At 44.8% G+C, this 18,128-nt stretch overlaps 1 protein-coding gene across 2 annotated transcripts in view; it reads right to left on the bottom strand.

The window, feature by feature from the left end:
* The window catches only part of LOC146809392 (AP-2 complex subunit alpha-1), a 297,343-nt gene that overhangs the window by 260,308 nt on the left and 18,907 nt on the right, over positions 1 to 18,128 (bottom strand). For both annotated transcript variants that reach the window (XM_085616210.1, XM_085616211.1), the window contains exon 3: positions 14,784 to 14,926. In XM_085616210.1, coding sequence (XP_085472336.1) covers positions 14,784 to 14,926 — 143 coding nt within the window. The remainder of the gene's footprint in view (positions 1 to 14,783; positions 14,927 to 18,128) is intronic.

The following is an 18,128-nucleotide window of genomic DNA, read 5'->3' as shown; positions in this document are numbered from 1 at the left end:
CTTCAAATTTGAAAACAAAGATTGTATGGCTTGTACGTCCCAATCATCAGACCGTATGTTATGTTTCACTACATCACCCATTGACACACGAAGTACGTTTGGTACATTAATTATCTCTGTGGGGCCATGAAGTTGGAACTCAACAGCATCTCAAACTATTCCATCTGCAACTGGCCAGGGGGAGAGGTTGACAAAAGTCTGGTCTCTTTTCATGGTGTGAGAAGAAGAGTGCATAGCCAAAGTTCCATCAACCACTTTTACCGCAGAGCGTTCAGATAGGTATTGACCATTGATCAGAAGGAAAAAAAAAATCACAAATTCAATAGACATGAACAGAAAAATGTCAATGAGCACCAACCAGAAAATCACGGAACCAAATAAGTCTGTTTAAACCAGGCGACAAAAATAGAGAATTTGGTAGGGGCTAATGATGATGTGGAGTTCGAGTCAAAACAAAAACGTGACTGGTTAAGGTTATCCAGTTGCAACCCAGGCAATGACTCGGTAGCAGGATAAGCATATTCAGTTTCTTCATTATGACTGGAAGCAGGGGGGGTTTCGCAAGGGATTAGTAACAGAGTCCATCTCTATGGCCGTGTCACGCTGCGTGTTGTCAGAAGCTCCCAACACCGGATTCCTGGATGATGCTGGACAAGAAGCCACTGGTGTCATACTATTCAGGATCGGCCAGACGTTGTAGCTTGACATTGTCCACTGAGATGTATCTGTTTTCTTTGCGACTAGGAAGTGGTGGTAAAATGACTGCACGAGTTCCCTTCACACCAAGCACTGGGCACAATAAGAGGGGCCAAACTCTTTTTTGTTCTCCACCTTCTCTCGGACTAGGTCTCTGACTTTGGGTAGCCAGCCGACTACCTGAATCTGCAGGGCTGCATTAGTGGCAGAGGGTAAATGTTCCTTTGCAAGACTATCTCGGGTCTCTTGTAGGATCTGTAACATAGCAGAATGATAATCTACGTCAAAGGATGCGGCAGCCGCCACCATGTCTAGACCATCAAGGTCTGGCACAAACATTTTCATGCAAAAGAGCATTTCGCCCACCCAGAGATCTTCTAGGGAGATTATTATGTGCACGTTGTACGCTATACAAAGGGGCTAACCACTTCCTGCCAGTACCTATGACTCTAGCTGTCAAGGTTTTGTTTTAAGTCACGGTTCATTCGCTTCACAACTGAGTTCCCCTCAGGCCTGTAAGGAGACGAAAATTTGACCTGCACCCCCAAAGACCTCATGGCATCCTTGTACTCCTTAGAGGCAAACGCGGTACACTGGTCTGAATGAAAGGTGCCACATGCAAAAATTCCCACAAACACACGCAAATCTCTGATGACAGTTTGTGCGTCAGCACTGCGCTATGGCCACACCCAAAGAAAATGTGTGCACAAATCAACTGCAACTAAGTTGAATTTATAGGCAGTATCTGAAGAAAACGGACCACAGTGATCCAGATAACCACATCCAAAAGGTCTATTAGAAATGAACAGCTGTGTTTGTGGTGGGCGGGTTACTGTAGATGTTTTAATCTGCTGACAAGAAAGCACATAATCACGGGTCTGTTTATATAAACCACGCCACCAGTAACGCTGCTGCAAGATAGAAACAGTCGCTGACACGCCATCATGCGCCAAAGCCATGCCTTTGTGTGCGGCTGTTATCAGAGGAGGTCTGCAGTCTGCGTTAGGTATCAACCCATCACCAACGTCATGAATTCTCACATAAGGAACCTGATCGGGACTTAAATGATAGGAGTACTTCGAAGGGAAACCCTGCGGGTAATTGCCACCCTTCTCTGTAGCAGCTATTGCTGCCAAGATGTCATTATCAATCTTATTCATGGATCTTGTAACTGCTGCAACCGAACACGTGGCTACTGCCGATTAAGCTGCTTCATCAGCCAAACTATTGCCTACCGCGTGTACTCCTATGCGCTGGTGGCCAAGAGTATAATTCACGTGTGAGAGGCAGACGTCAATTAAGATCTGCGACTCGAACCCAAAGCATTTTATACTTAATTGTGCTGCCCTTAGAATCACAATAGTCATTTTGAGACCAAAAGAATAAGTTGTCATTGAAAGACTGAACACAGTGGTAAGAATCACTTACAATTAAAGAAGTCACATTCGGATCTCTAAACTCCAGTGCAAGCACCAGAGCGCGCAGTTCTACTAATTGGGCGGTACAGTCACCTAGTGCCTGTGTGTGAATAACACTGGACTTGAACTCTCTGTTCACTATGGTACCAGCCACAATAGCGCATACTGCTGAACAAGAATGCTTTGACCCGGTCGCCGGCTGCGCCGATCCTTCGGTGTAAATGATACAATGGTACTCCTCTAACGGACGCATTGACAGAGGAGGAGGATGAACAAATTCATACTGTAAAAACTCCTGTGTTTTCAGTGAGGAGTCGAAGATGAAGGTGACATCCGGAGATGTCAACGAAGTAGCCCACTGTATCCAACGCGGATGCAAAGCCTTTGAGCTTGGTACACTTGCTTTCGTCACTGCTCTAGAGCAGGATATGGTGTCACAACCAAAATGCGTTTCCTCTGCGCCAGTGCGCGTTCCTTCAGGATCGCCATCTGCACAGCTGTCAAGACTTTTTTAACAGTGGAAAACCGCACCTCTGCCGAAGTGTACAAATGTGACTTGTAAGCAATAGGTACTGTGTCACCTTCATTAAATGTCAAGTGAGTGAAACCCACTGCGCCTGGCACGATACGTATCACCAGGTTTGTGTGGTTATCACGTGTCAACAAGTATTTAGATTCAAGAAGATCAGCCTGCAAAGATTGCAGGATAGCTGAATGTTCCGGAAGCCAATAGGCTTTGGAAAATTTAGGTGGTATCAAAGCATACAATGGCTTGATACGCTGGGCATATTCGGGAATGTAAGTTCGACGAAATTCAAAAATCCCAGCAAAGACTGTCATTTTTTCAGGGTTGTAGGAGGACGCAAACGTGCCAATTTCTCCAAGAAGTGAGGCGCCAAGCCTCTACCTTCATTATTGAGCTCGTAGCACAAGAAAACACTGTGTACTTTGCAATGTGTGATTTTGCAAAGTTAAATTTATAGCCGTAGTCTGCAAACAAAACTATGATGCTGTCCACACAACAAAGATGCGGCCATAATTCGTCATCCGTGAGATAAATATCATCAACATACGAGTACGCATCAGGGTCTATGCCATCTAACAAAGAGACAACACGGGTGGCGAATACACCCGGGCTGTTTTTATAGCCCATGGCCAAACGCCGGAATTGTTTTTTGTTTTCCGCCGGCGGTAAAAGCGGTCCATTGACTGCTTTCAGGGGACAGATTGTGACTGGAAAGGCCGTTGGCAATATCAAGTGTAGTTTTATATTTTTTACGTACAGGACCGTCTACTACAGCAGAACTATGGGGATTCTGAACCGCAAAGGTGCGACAATAAGAGTTCAAATGCCGGTAATCCAAAACTAAGCGGTACGACCCATTAGGTTTGGTTACGGTAAAAAGAGGGTTATTCATCGGTGACACACATATCTCAATCACTCCTTGATACTCTAATTGATCGAGAATCTCAGAAACAGGAGCTTTCGCTTCCCGCCAGAGGGGATACTGGGGTTGTGGCTGTGGCACAAACCGTAATGGTATCTCATACGGGGGAGAATCTTTATCCCAGCCCACCTGAGTATGGTATATAGCCGGTGCAAGCACCAAAGTCCACTCTTCTGCAAAAGCCTTTGTTTGCACCTTGGAGACGTTGTGCGAAAAACTTGGGAGTATAACCTCCTCACCCCTCGGAGCGGCCAGAACAAAAGGCGGGGGCCAATCTGCCTCTGCCAACAAAATGTCATAAGAAGAAGTCAGATTTACCCCAAAAATCCCATTAATCACACGCTGTATCTCACCTTCAATCAGAAGAACAATATCATATAATCTGTCAGGGGGTGCCACTCGGTTGTCAGCTGTTTCAACTGTAATGAACGCTTCAGTTGCTGTCGTCTCCAGAAATGGACGCAGTGCTTGCCGCTGTCTAGCAGCGTTACTGCCCATGTTAGGTTCCGGAGCCGGGTCCTCACCGTCTGTGGCATATCTCGCTGTTAAAGCTACAACTTTCTTTTTCTGAAACTGTGGGCACTAATGAGGAAAATCGTCTTTCTTTCTTTTTCCGTCAGTCTGACGAGGTTGCTCATGACCTTGCGGGGCACCTCAACCTCTGCCGCGCTCCAGGCGTTCCCCGCCACTGGCCTGTGAGCCTGATGTTTCCTGTGAAGAACGAGGAGAATGCTGATCAGGACACTGAAACCTGTCAGGAAACCTAATTCTCGCACGGTCGCGCAAATCATAAGTGCGCTCAGAAGTCTCTGGTACCGGTGACGCTGCACGCGACCCTTGTTTCTGCTGTTGCCTGCCCTGCTTTTTATTCTTCCAATTCTTTTTAGGAAAGATAGGACTGTTGACTTTATTAGACTGTGCCATCTGTGTCTGATGTTGTGCAGGTATTCTAGCAAAAGGCTTAACACCCAAACTATTGCGTCCAATGGTCTTATAAGCATCTGCAATCATTTTTGGTAATTCGCGGGGCTGATCGTCCTCTGGGACAAGGCGCAAAGCATTAGACACTTGAAAGAAAACTGCATCTCCCTTGACGTTAGCAAGGATTAGATCAGCAACTACGTCGAACACTCCAACCAACCTCATCCCCAACTCCACAGCCGCCTCCGGTCCGTGCTCATCATGAACACGCTTAATCACGGAGGGGAGCACAGTCATAGAAGGTGCGCCGCAAACACTTTACCCCAATTTTCACAATCGGTTACTTTGGGTATTAAGTCTTTCTGCAAACTAATAGTTAAAATCCTGTGTTTTTCCACAGGAGTCGTATTTGGAAACACCGCTTCCAGTTGGTCAAATTTCTCAGCAAGTCAGTAAGGTAAATCATCCTTATTCTGTGGACGCTTGCCCATAACCAAATTTATCATGACAGGACTAACAATCAGTCCGCATTGTCCAGCTGGTTGCGCAGCAACCCCAGGTGCTCCCACCTGGAGAATGCCTGCTGTAAATCCCATGTCCTCACTACACCAGATTGGATACTGGTGTACCCCCATCAGTCCCTAGTATATGGTACTAAGGTACCCAGGGCATAGATACCCCCAGAGGTCCCCCATGGGCTGAAGCCTGCATTATGCTACCCATGGGAGACCATTCAAAATTGAACTACAGGCCTGCCATTGCAGCCTGTGTAAGATGGTGCTAGCACCACTTACTTAAAGTAAAGGTTTCTTACGTCTAGGGTTACTGCACTTAAAACCTATAAGTCACCCCTATAGCAGGCCTTATCAATCCTGAAGGCAGGGTGTTTGGTTCTAAGTGTGAGGGTTCCCCTGCATGAGCAGGACACCCCTACAGCCTACGGAGTCCATTCTCCCAGGTTGTAAGTGAAGCAGCCATATACTATATAGAGGGGTACCGTGTAATTACACAATGACCATCTCAAAAACATCTACAACGAATCCTATCATGTTTAGTATCAAACATGTTGGAATCATACCCCCACACCGTAAACAGTGTGGATATTTGATTCCAAGCACTGGAAGAGCCCTCAGTTAGGCTCTCTGTGTCCCCGGTACCAGCCTTATAGACCCAGACAGCACAAAATGGTTCCTGCTGACGGGAAACACGATTCTGCTCTCCTGCTGCTGAGCCAAGCTCGAGCAGCAGAAGGCAGAACAATAGGCATCCTGTCACAGGGAGGTGTGACCACCTCCCAGACAGGATTTAGTGTATTGGAGAGGGTGGGAGCACTTGCCAGAGCCACTCAGTCTGCATGAGGGGCACATTTGGTGTCCCCATTCATAGCCCAGTTCAAACCAGCTCTGGAAGACGTTGGCTCCAGCTCTGGCGTGAAACTGGACAAAGGACATCGGACTAACCTCCCCTGTCCAGACCCTACCCTGGGAGGGTTGCCTGAGGGTACTTAAGGCATTACCTGTGGGTAAGTCCCTAGATTCGTCATGGGACAAGATTCAGATCAGACACCACTTCTTCTACCGTCTGGGCACTCTGGACTTCGCTGGACTTCGTTTGGGCTCGACTTCATCTCCCTTCCAGTCTGCTGCATCGTCTGTGCCTGTGCACCATACAGGAACCTTCCAAGGCCTGTGGGCATCAAAGACACCTGAAGGAATCTCCCTTGAAGTGAAGGAGTCACTTCCCTGCATTCACAGGCACAGCAACTAAGACGACCGGTCTGCTGATCCTGAGCACCTCCGGACTCCGAAAGGTTCCTCAACACAGGTGGTGGTTCTCCACAGCTCCGAGGCCTGCCCCGTCCTCTCATCAAGTTTGAGGCTAGTATCCCTCGTGGGGGTTGCAATAACCGAACCCCTGTGCATTGCGTCACCTTGCAATTGCAAAGGCTTGTTGGCTTCCTTCCAAGAAGATCTTCGAGCTCCATGTAGCCCCAACCTCATGCACCTCCAGTGACCAGAATCTTTGGCCACATCTCATTGTTGTGCATCGTGGCCTGCATCTTTTGGTGAGCGGCTTGAGGTCCTCTAGCGACTTCAGTGCTTCCTGCTTGTGGGTTCATTTGAGAGGCCCCTCTGTTTATTTTGGGCTTCACTGATTGCTCAGGGCCTGCCCTGACTCACCTACTTGTGGTGAGTCCACTGGGACTTGCTGGTTCCAATGTTGCACCTTCTTCGACTTCTGCATTGGTTGCATTTGCCAAGGCTTGTTGGTGCTCCTGCCGGACCCCTCAGCACTCGAAATCCGACGTGGGACATCTTGTGCACGGCTCCTGGTCTTTCTCAGCATCGCCTGGTCCTCACAGCTGCAGATTCAAGGTCCTCGTCAACACTCCTGCAACTCCGGACATTGATGGGCATTCGTCTTCCAGATCTCCTGGTCACCCCTGAGTGACATAGACTCTGTCCCCTCTGCTTGCAGGTACCTCTCGACTAGAATCCAACTTCAGATTCCACCGGACACTTTCTCCTTCTTCAGCTGCGGCACTTTTCTGAAGTCCTCCATTGGGTTCGACGGCTGTTTCCGAGACCACTTCACACCTATGCACCAGGCTTCCCTGGTGTAGGTAACGTGGGTACTAGGGTATCCACGGGTGGGGTGGCTCTCCAACCTTCTGTCTTCCACGGGGTTTCCTCAGGGTCCACTAGGAAGGATCCTTAATCTTTAAAATTCCAACCGCGACTTACACGTAGAGTTGTACGGAGCACGCGGTCGTGTTCCCACACTGAACACGCTCTCTGTGGGGTTCCTAGTCACTCGGGTCATAAAAGGCTGGTGAACCAGCGAAAGGAGAAATGGCCTGCTAGCGGTTAAATTACATTTCCTATGCGGCACATGTGCAACATGCCCCCTGACGAAACACACTATCTCTGTAGACAACAGGCACTGACGGACCCTGGTCCCTTGTTCGCCACACTAACTGTAATAGTGAGAGACTAATTTATTTGGTCACCTGCCCATGTGGACTTCGCTACGTGGGTAGGACAACCCGCAAAGGGAAACTGAGGATACTTGAACACTAAAGCACCATTCGGTGTATAAAACAAGCCAGGAAACTCACCTCTAAACTTTTTAGAACGCAATCATACAGCAGAGGAACCTAGTTGGACAGTTCTAGAACAACCCTACATTCCTGCCAACATCACTGACATGGCAAGATTTCTATTTATTAAAGAACAGAAATGGGTCCACAAACAATGCAGTGACAGGAAGGGTTTGAATGATGACATACCCTGGACTTCTTTATAGAATGTTATTCAGGTTGTTCTTGTTGCACTATACATTGCTAGCATTTATAGCGCTGTGTGGTGCTTACAGAGTTTATAGAATGCAATATCACAGTGTTTAAGTTCTGCTGGCAATGTCTTTGTAGTGACAAATACACCTTATATGCACCCTTGACACTATGTTACATCAAGTTTTGACTTTGATATATACATATAGTGCCACACACTTGAAAGACAAACTGTTTTTCTTTTAGCCCACCTATTGGCTAGGGGGTCTAAAATTGGCCACGTATAATTTACTATTTACTATTACATACTGGGTTACAACTTATTGGTCTGATCTCAGAAGATAAGCACCGGCATTCAAGTCTTCACGTTGTAGGAGGTTAGTGACAATTGCAGACTGACGTTTCCCTAATAGACAACGTGTGGTTTTCTATCGCTTTTAGATGATACACTACATCTACCATCAGCCCGGTTTCACCCGACGCCTGTGCGTGCATCACGCACGCCTGATTTTCGGTTTCCAATCCAGCCATAGAGTCTTTTTAACTGTAGACTTGATGCCTGCAGGGTACCTCCGGCCGCAGCTTCTGTACCGCCCGGGGTACCGACGGACAGGTAGGCGGTACTACACCTCCTTTTGAAAAATGATTTCACGTCTTTCATTATACTTGGTGTTGCTGTTCGCTCATTCAGCGCAGACTTTTCCTCTACAGTGAGCAGCGTACGCTGGCCTATGTCCAGTTTGTTGTTTGCTTTTGGCGAGTTCAAGTCTTCCCCCTTTTCAGCAATTCCCCACTTCACACTTAGTATGTGACTAGTGAGTATGGCGTAGGAGGCTATTGGGAGTTTGCAATGTCATATGAATGTTTTCCTTCATCCCCCCCTCTCCCGCAGTGTTCATTTAAAATCTACTGAATTGGTCCCTTTTATCATTATGGTCTTTGAATTGCCATCCTAAGGAGCATCGATTCCCCCCATGTAGTGGGGGATCGTTATTGCATACCATGTAATGTGTGGGACCTTTCACCGCGCTGCTACGCCCAGTTCGTACAAGGGTTGTGCTATGTAAACCACCTGATTTGACTTCTGAATTGCCGTCAGTTAAATAACCACTATGTATGTGCCTTGGGGGCATTGGGGATTAGTTTTCCGAGTACGCATGCACGGAACCTCATTAGTTACGCATGTGCACATCCTTTTCGGGTACTTACACTACCCGGAAGAGAAAAACACCCGTGCACCTGACCGCGTATTTTCATAAAAGACCTAAGCCTCAACTAATTGATTATCGGCAGAGGCACAGACGGGTGAGGTGTTCATGAGCACGGGCGGTCAGTGTCTTAAACAATTGGAGCAATTCCCCTTGCAACCGCAAGGTAAGGACTCCTTCAGTACTAATCACTCTGTTTTTAAGAGCTTATGCTATTTGCATACTCCTCTGGCCTTGCAACCTCTGTATTGTCTCACGGAGTAAATGCTCCGTTTAGTACCATGTATGTGTCTAAATGCCTCGTGTATCTGTCTTTTTATGTATTTTATGTGCACACGGTTTTGGCATGTCATGATGCACTAAGTTTTACTAATGCACATATTTGTAATCTTTCCTGTTGTTCTTCTTCCTAGGTTTTGATCAGGAGTGACTTTTTCCAACCAGCGGTAGCCGGTTTGAGGCTATTCAGGTTACGGCCTCGCCCTGACTGATTAAGAGGGTATTTTAATTTTCATTTACATTGGTTTCACGTGCATATCTTTTTATTGTTCTGGTCCTGACGAAGCGCCACCGACCCTTATGGCGACAGAGGCGCGAAACATGTTGACCTTTGACCTATTCGACCGGGGCATAACATGCTTTTTGGGTTAGATTTGATTTTGAGGGTACATCCTTTTTATTTATTTTTTTATAATCGCTGCACGATGACCCTTTATTACCTTTTCTCCATTTGTGCACGCACCTTTATCACCCCCTCACTAATGACCCCCATAGGGAATTGCAGCACCAGCCCTACGAGGAGCAACTGCCCGATGATGAAGCATGACACCCCCTGGGGTGTGTGAGGGCACCAGAGGACAATGAATGAAATTTAATCTCACACGTGGGTCTGTCTCACCTAGGATTCTTCTTTTTTTCTCTCTTTTTCTCTTACCTTCTCTTAAATGCATGGGTGACATTTTGCCCCCGCCATAGGAACAGTGTCCCTTTTGTGGGGTCAACCATAGTTACATTTGCCTGACATTTTAACACATTATGGCATTAACAGGACATCGTGTTCCACAGCATGCTTCGGCAACGATTCTGGCATGGCAGTTGCTTAAGGTGCACTTTCTGATAAAGGTGATGCCTGCTTATTTGGATGCATCATCTGTGCTCCACAGTTAATTCGAGCGTTGGCTTGAGTCTATGCCCCCATGCTAGCAGGTTATCATACACTTATCACTTCCAAATCTGCCAGTAGGAACTGCCACTGGCCTCTGATTACCCTGGTGTACACTATGAAAAGGTTTCTTGAAATGTATACTTCTGTCTGTATACAACAGGTAAGATTATTACCTTCCTTAACTTGTTATTTATGCACTTTTTTGGCAGGTGTAGTGATGAAGATACTTTAACTCACACACCAATGTTTTGAGACTCATCTATTTGATTCTTCTTGTTTTTTCCCCTTCTCTTCCTCACAGGTTACACCAGTAAATCGCTTTCACCACAACTGGATTACTTGTTTTGTATCTGTTTCTATTCATTTTTTCTCACTGTTTTAACGCAGTAGCACCAGTGTTAATAGGTCCTGACGAAGGCAGCGACACCTTTTTGGGTCAAGTTGGCCGAAACATGTAGACCTGATTCATCCATCACAAGCAGTAACATTTTCGTCACATTGCTAGTGCGCTGTTTTTATTCCGAACACTATGAGTGAACCAATAAAGTTTTTTTCATTCATAGTAGTTAGTTTTACTATCACGTCACACACATCTTGAGATTATCTTCTTTTGAACTGCGTCCATCACCTAACCTGTCCTGTTTCACATAGCAAGGATTTTAGGATATCCTTTACAAGAATAGGACTCCTTCCTCACAGTGAGGGGGTTGTAGCCCTTGGCAGGGATAGGTGTCTCCAAGAGGAGAATCCCAGATGATGAAGCATGCCACTACAGTGGGTGATGGGATTTCGTCCTTATTAAAAGACTCCCCCATCAACAACAAGACATAATTTCTGTAGTCTCCTCTCGCTGACTCTCCAGCCTTTTAGACCAGAGGATTATTTGTGTTATACTGTATTACTTTCAGGGGAATCGATCCTCACTGGTCTCTAAATTTTCCCTCGGACCCCCCCTCTCTCCATTTGTTTCTTTTGTTCCTAGTCACTCACCTTGGCTGGTTGCCTGGGTCCCCAGCACTTCTACATCCTTTCGACAATCTTTTGACCCGAATCGGGGTTCTTTTACCACTTTCTCAGTATATGGTTTGGTCCCCCCTGGGGCCCACTGTGTATTCTGTGCTATATACTGTATTTTTTTTGCAAAGTATTGTGTGCATTTTGTTTATCTCAGGTAGGAGATATCTGAATGTGTTAGAGAGTATTATATAATACATACATATTTTTATAAATACCTTGTGTGGTTCTTTTTCACTTAATCTATACTTAATCTATACTATAAGGTTGCATTCTGGTAAAACAAGCTGCTTTATACTCCTTCTGGACTCGGCCTGAAGTCTGCTCTCCACAACTACTACTTAGAGAGCATTCTAATGTTGTCTAAGACCTCTTAAATCACCTTAAGGGTTGTCTGGACTGGTGCAGGGTGCCCACTTCCATTAGTGGACATCATATACTACTCACACACTGCAATAAGCATAACTTCTTAAATCATCATTTCGGGACACATAGCATTTGTGGCTTAGGATTTGCTTGAATTGATTCACAAGATAGTATGTAAGATTCCAGTTTGACACAGGGGAGGCGGTGAAATGGCTGTGGGTGATTCTGCGTGGTCCAGTTCTTCTGGAGCAGTTATTATCAGGAAAAACCAGGTGAAAATCCGAGGTTTGTGTATCCACAGGTAGAGGTAGTTTATAGAGTGACTCATGGAAGAGGTGTGGCGCAGCGGCCAGGGTGTCTGACTCCGGAACCGGGTGCTCACGGTTCGATGCCCGGTGTCAGCAGCAGAATAGCCCAGCCTCATGTGACTCTGGGCAATAGCTCACTTAATCTTCCTGACGGCCCCCAGCACCTTTACACCATCGGGTAATTGTTTGCGGTTTACAAATATTGGACAGGACAGCTTGGGCCATGCTCAGCCCCTACATCACAACTAAGTCGCAATGGCCCTCCAGAATTTTCCTGCTCTGTCGTACCCTCCTCCATCCCTTAGCAATCCCTCTGCCATCAAAAAAGGCTATTCAGCCCTAAAAGGGAATTTCATACATATCCACATGTTTTTAGGTCTCGACTAGCAACGCAGCGCATGCGCTGCTCGCCTTGGCGAGACCTATTGTTGTCGGTTTGGCGCCTGAAGGGGGACTGCCGATGTGCATGCTCACTGCGTGTCTTCTCTGGCGCCCGGACAGCAGATGTGCACGCCTATCTCCTGTCCCGGGTCATGTGTACGCATGCACATTTCCTGTCCCGCACGCGTGCACATCTCCTGTCCCTCCCTGTCTCCTGCTCGCTGTGCCTGCGCGGACAGGAGATGTGCACGCGGAGACAGCTTGTTTTTATCAGCAAGCATCAAAGCTCGGCAAAGATGTCAGAACTCTTGAATTCTATCAGTGCATCAGACAGGCACTCTGGCAAGGGGTCACTGTAGTGAGAAAGTTCAGAGCACACTGGCTTCCAGGGCCATCCACGTCCCATTTTCTGTCACGCGCCCACAGCCTTTGTTGTCTTTCCTGCAATGCGGATAAATCAATCCATCAAAAAATTTCCTCAGTGAAACTCAATCAAGAAAGGTCATGTTGGCGGGAGAGGAACAGATTAAATTAGCATCAAATTAGACATGGAAAGTGAGTGCTGTCAAAATCATCACAGCGCTCAGCACAATTAGAATATGTTAATTATGCATTTCATTAAGGTAGTGCTCTTTGAATGTGAGATGAAATGTCACTGGGGTAGGCATCCGAAAAAAGGAAGATTGCCAGGCACAACTTTCACTAGACAATGTGTGACACCTTTATTAACATCAAGGCTCGCAAGAATGTCTTGACTTTTTTTGTCTCCCATGGAGTATTAAAACCGTTTACCGTTTGAAGGCGGCTGGCACTTCCGCTCGGAGGCGCTACCTCAGAACCGGCCCTTTCTGTGTGATTGACACCCAGGCAGCGTTGACCCTGGGGGACCGTCGCGCAGGTCCGGCGGGCACCGACTGTTATATACTGGTTTAATGAACTCTTTTAAGATGATTCTTCAGTAATTCTACCTCCAAGAGCATGCTTAGAGGTAGTGGGAACGCTGATAAGGGTGTAGGACAAAGAACCTGGAGATTGGCATATACATATTTTTTTTTGGGGGGGGGGGTGCAATGCACGAGGACATGTTTACCGACCCTCATTGCCTCACACAATTTTTTCAAAATTTTTTTTTGCAGTTTTTATATAGCGTGAACGCGACCCCAAAGTATCAAAGCCTTAAAATGAGCAATAGTTGCATTACAGACGGGCACATTCATATTTATTTTTCAGGCATGTGGAGGTTAAGTGAATTACCCAGAATCACAGGATGCTGGAGCCTCCCGCCAGATTTATACCTGGTTCCCCAGCTTCAAAGTCGGCCGCCCTGGCTGTTAAGCCACACCCTCTGATAAATGGACCGCTTCTTAACTTAAGTTTGCTAGGTTGTAATTTTGCGAATTATTTTGGTGGTCAAAACGTGCTTGTGTGATGCTTAATAAGAAGAGTTGCATAAGGCGGTGCCATGTGAAATTATGGGGGTGTAACATCGTAACATTGATTTTAGGGTGGGAAACCAGCCGAGATGCTCTGTTAGAAGGGCTGTTCCCAGGAAGGCTCTTTGCTTTTGTTTATATTTTTTATAGACAACAGCAGTTCTTTAAGGGAATTGGATCACATTTATTTCACATTGCAGAGATTCTTTTGTTGGTCTAATTATGTTGAGGATTGCTTCCCAGCCTTTAATCAGTTTGAAAAGGAGGCTTCCTGGAAAACAACAAGCATTTTCAATGCAATAGGTCTCGCATTTGTGATAGTTTGAGCTATTGGCACTGTAAATGACAAGGCCGTTTATTTATGTATTTTGAAAGCCTGCAAGCGCATGTAAATATGCACTTTGCACTTATAGTCCTTGCTTACGAAATGAACGATTGGCAGTAAAACAGGCACAGTTACTGACAGCCTTGCTTCTTGTAAGCAACTACTACTATAAGCACAAAGTGTGTGTTTATGCACTGATTACAGGTTTTCAAAACACATAAATAAAAGGCATTGTCATTTACAATGCCAGTAGCTCAAACTCTTGCAAATGCGAGACCTATTGCATTGCAAATGCTTGTTCCAACTGGAATAACTTGGAAAATTCATTATTTTATGAGTGGATAACAGTCTGAACCAGAGATTCCGGCCACAGCTATCCCTGCAACAATCAACAGGCAACTCGTGAAGAGGACCTCATTACATTACTAACAAGACAATCTTCATTGGATTGAACACTTGACGCTTCTGTAATGAATTAATGAGAATCAGATTAAACATTTCCGATAAATTGTATTTGAAACAACACATATTTTGGATACCTTGATAACAAGATGAAAGCACCAAGTATCAAGGAGATACTTACAGGACACTACTAGTTTAAGCAAGCCCACAATTTGATAGGATCACTCTAGGCAAGCAATATGGCACCCCAGTCTGCAATGTGGAGAAGGCATGTGCTCATCACTAAGGTCTTGTTAGGGGAGTGGATATAGTGTTTATTTGGATTGAGAGAAAATGTCCCTTCAGAGCATAAGTTGAGCCTTCTTGTTTTCTGAGACGGGTTTGCTATGTCAAATGAGGTACTTACAATCTGCTTCTCGGTATACTTGTTAGAGCTGAGAAGATTGACGGCCTCCATGTGACCAAAGTCGATATCATGGCCGAGCAGGAAGATGAAGAGCAGCTTACAAACATATTTCTTCTTGCTGTAGCCATCTAGTGCTTTGTCTCCTAGGGAAACAGGACAAAGAAATGACCCTTGGTACTACACACTGAGCCTTCCAAAACCTCAATACTATCAACACTGCCATAACTATAATCTGTGCAGAATTCCACCAATAGTTAACATTTCCCTAAACACAAAACATGCAACCCACCACCATTTTACAGTATTCCGATCAAAATCCATCTACACCAGTGTTTATCAAACAGTGGGTCACAACTCTCCAGTGAGTCGTAAGCTGGTTCTTGGTGCATCGGGAAAGTCAGAGCAATAAATAAAGATTCCTTTGAATTATGTGTTTATCTTGTCACATATGCGTGCTTCAATGACAGAGGTCAAAGGTCAGGCTATGTCTACCCCTCTCATGTCCTTTAAGAGTAGGTGGGTTGCAAAGGTTTGTCATTTTAAAAAGTGGGTCATGGTTTTAACACGTTTGGGAATCACTCATCTACACCACTGCTGCCAACACCACTCTGATATGATCTCATGCATACAACCACACACATTTCTCTCACCACAATCTAACTAGCTCATCCAGGCCAAGTGCACATATTTCCAGTCCATTCCGAAACGCCATGCTTCCATGCTCCAGTCACTGCAGAAAACGCCTGGACCACAATCCCAACAACACTGCTAAATATTTTCCAACTTTAATGCAGTTGTTTCACTACTGTTGGTCACAATACATTATGCGAACACTAACCTGACAATTTGATGTATAATACAAGAACAAACGCACTCAGAGTCATAAAAGATCAACCTTATTAACTCTAAATCCAATGATGTCGATCCATCCATTTTACATATGTTTAGGGTGCTCTGACTAGGATACATGAACCCCAACAAGGCCAAATTCTATAACACCAACAGTGTCAGATCTCCACTCAATTCACTGCATCAATGCAAACAAACTTCTGATCACAAGCCATCTATAACACTACTACCAGCAGAGTTCTGACCACTCACCATTTATAACATCAATGACAATATCCCGACCAAAAAACCCCACCCACCCTCCACTGTAAACAGTGTCTTGGCCACAAACCACTCATTCTGCCAATGTCAAAAATATCCTGTCCAGAACTATGAATCTTGCAATTTTTGCAACCTTTGAAAGCTATGCAATCAATGTCAATTAATTCTTGACCACAGTCCATGTACCCCATTACTACTGAGAGTACCTTCACCACATGCAACCATTTCCACAGCCCCTCTCCCCCGCATCTCTCTACTATCCAAAGTCCTGCTCAAGATCCATGATCTCATCGCTGCCAACTGAGTCCTGAACACACTGCATCCACCCGTTCACTGCTGGAAAGAAAAAGAAGGAATAAAGAAGCTTAACAGAGTGTACAATGCTTTTTTTAAATAATCTGCTGAGAATAGTTTCCACTTACAGACAGAAACGATTATTGGGCACATTATCCGTGTCAGTGGCATGAGGTACTGAACGGTGTATGAGACAGCTGAGAATATATATTTTACCCTTTTCAAATTTAGTTGCCTGAGCTGGTGTTACACACAATGTTGCATTTGGAATTTCACCTCAGTAATATATAAACATCTGTCATGCACCAACCAATGGAAGGAATCTTCTTCTCTGATAAATGGCTAGAACCAAAAACACGTGTAAGGAGATTTTCAGCACTGACTGAGCAAGTATTTGATTGCTGACATAATTTAAATGTTAGGAAGTTGAACTAGAAAACAAAATGAACTGTGAAAAAACTTAAAAACATCTACCAAAATCAAAGGTATGGAATTGTATAAAATAAGTACTTGTTCAAAGAACGGGATGCTGCAGAAAATTTACTTATCCTGTAAAAAAAACTGATCTTGTTCCTTCTGGCACCATGCAGTGAAGTGACAAATTATGACAGCCTTTTCATTATATCAGAGATATGATAGTGTTTCTGATTTTGTGGTCATTATTTGCTCATGCGAAAAAGAATTCACATAAGTGTTCCAGGAGTAGTTTCCAGGCATACTTCTATAAACTCTTGTGAATTCTTGAAAGTTGAAAACCTGCACCAATTCAAGGACATGGATTGCATTAAGAATGGGAACCCCTAATTTATGTTCATAATGTTCATGTTGTTTTGCATCACTTCATTATCTTTCTTACTTTAAAATGGTTTAATTTTATCCTAATTCTCTGTTGACCCGATTAGCTGCATGTTTCTTCCATAGGAGTTTCTCCTTTTAATGTCTTATTTATTGGCTGGTTGTACTCCCATGAGTCAGTGGAACTCCTCTGGTGGGGAAGGGGGCAATGGGGAGTGGTATTAGAGGCTTATGGTCTCTTGACTGTACCCTATTATTACGTGTTCTTGTTGTAAAATTATAGGATATTCTTGCCATGGAAAAAATGTTCATCCAGCCTACTCTGTTATAAAAAAGAAACTGCTATGATTACTCCTGCTCTGTACTATCACATGCTTATGCTCTATACCATGTTATTTGTCAAAACCCTCATTAAGATTTTTTTGAAACAAATCTTAATTTAATATATTATCTTGCAATAAACAGATTTTATCAAATAATGCTTAAGAGAAGCGTTTTTAAAGAGGCACAACAGCTTTTGGAAGCTGCAATTGAATTCCATTTTATCATAAAAGCAAACAATCACCAACCTTGCTTTCGTGATTCTGCATATATACGCATATAACTAGGAAGCATGCTGGGGGAATTAATAAATAGCCTCAACCTGTTACATACAAGACCAGCCTGAATAAATCAGCGATCCGAAATGCTATATTTAATTTTTTTCTTCATAAATAAAAGTTATCTGCTTCATGTACTGCAGCAAATGCGATGTAAGCAGGTCCTGCTCTCGCGCTTTCACAGCAGACTCCCAATCCAGGGGATACTCCTCCAAATATGCATGTGCTGGAGACCTTTTTTGGCGCTGGTGGGCTTCACGCAAGATTGCTCTTTGCAAATGCTTAGCACCAGAGTGAATTGGATTGCACTGTGGTGAGGTCCATCCAATCACCATGACCAAGGCAAAAAGCCGCTTTAGAGGGAGTCATCACATTACTGGAGAATGTTTCGATGAACAGTGTGCTTACACAGAGGTAGGCTGAGGATTACTTCTTTCATACCTGCTTGATGACAATCACTGCCCCATCTCCAGTCATCTCATTCACTCAGTCATTATAAGAGTGATGCATGACAGGCTCACCTGAATTTATATCAACCTATTTACTG

This window comes from Triturus cristatus, chromosome 7 (genome assembly GCF_964204655.1).
Source record: "Triturus cristatus chromosome 7, aTriCri1.1, whole genome shotgun sequence".
Taxonomy (NCBI): Eukaryota; Metazoa; Chordata; class Amphibia; order Caudata; family Salamandridae; genus Triturus; species Triturus cristatus.
This window is presented reverse-complemented; position numbering and strand designations above follow the sequence as displayed.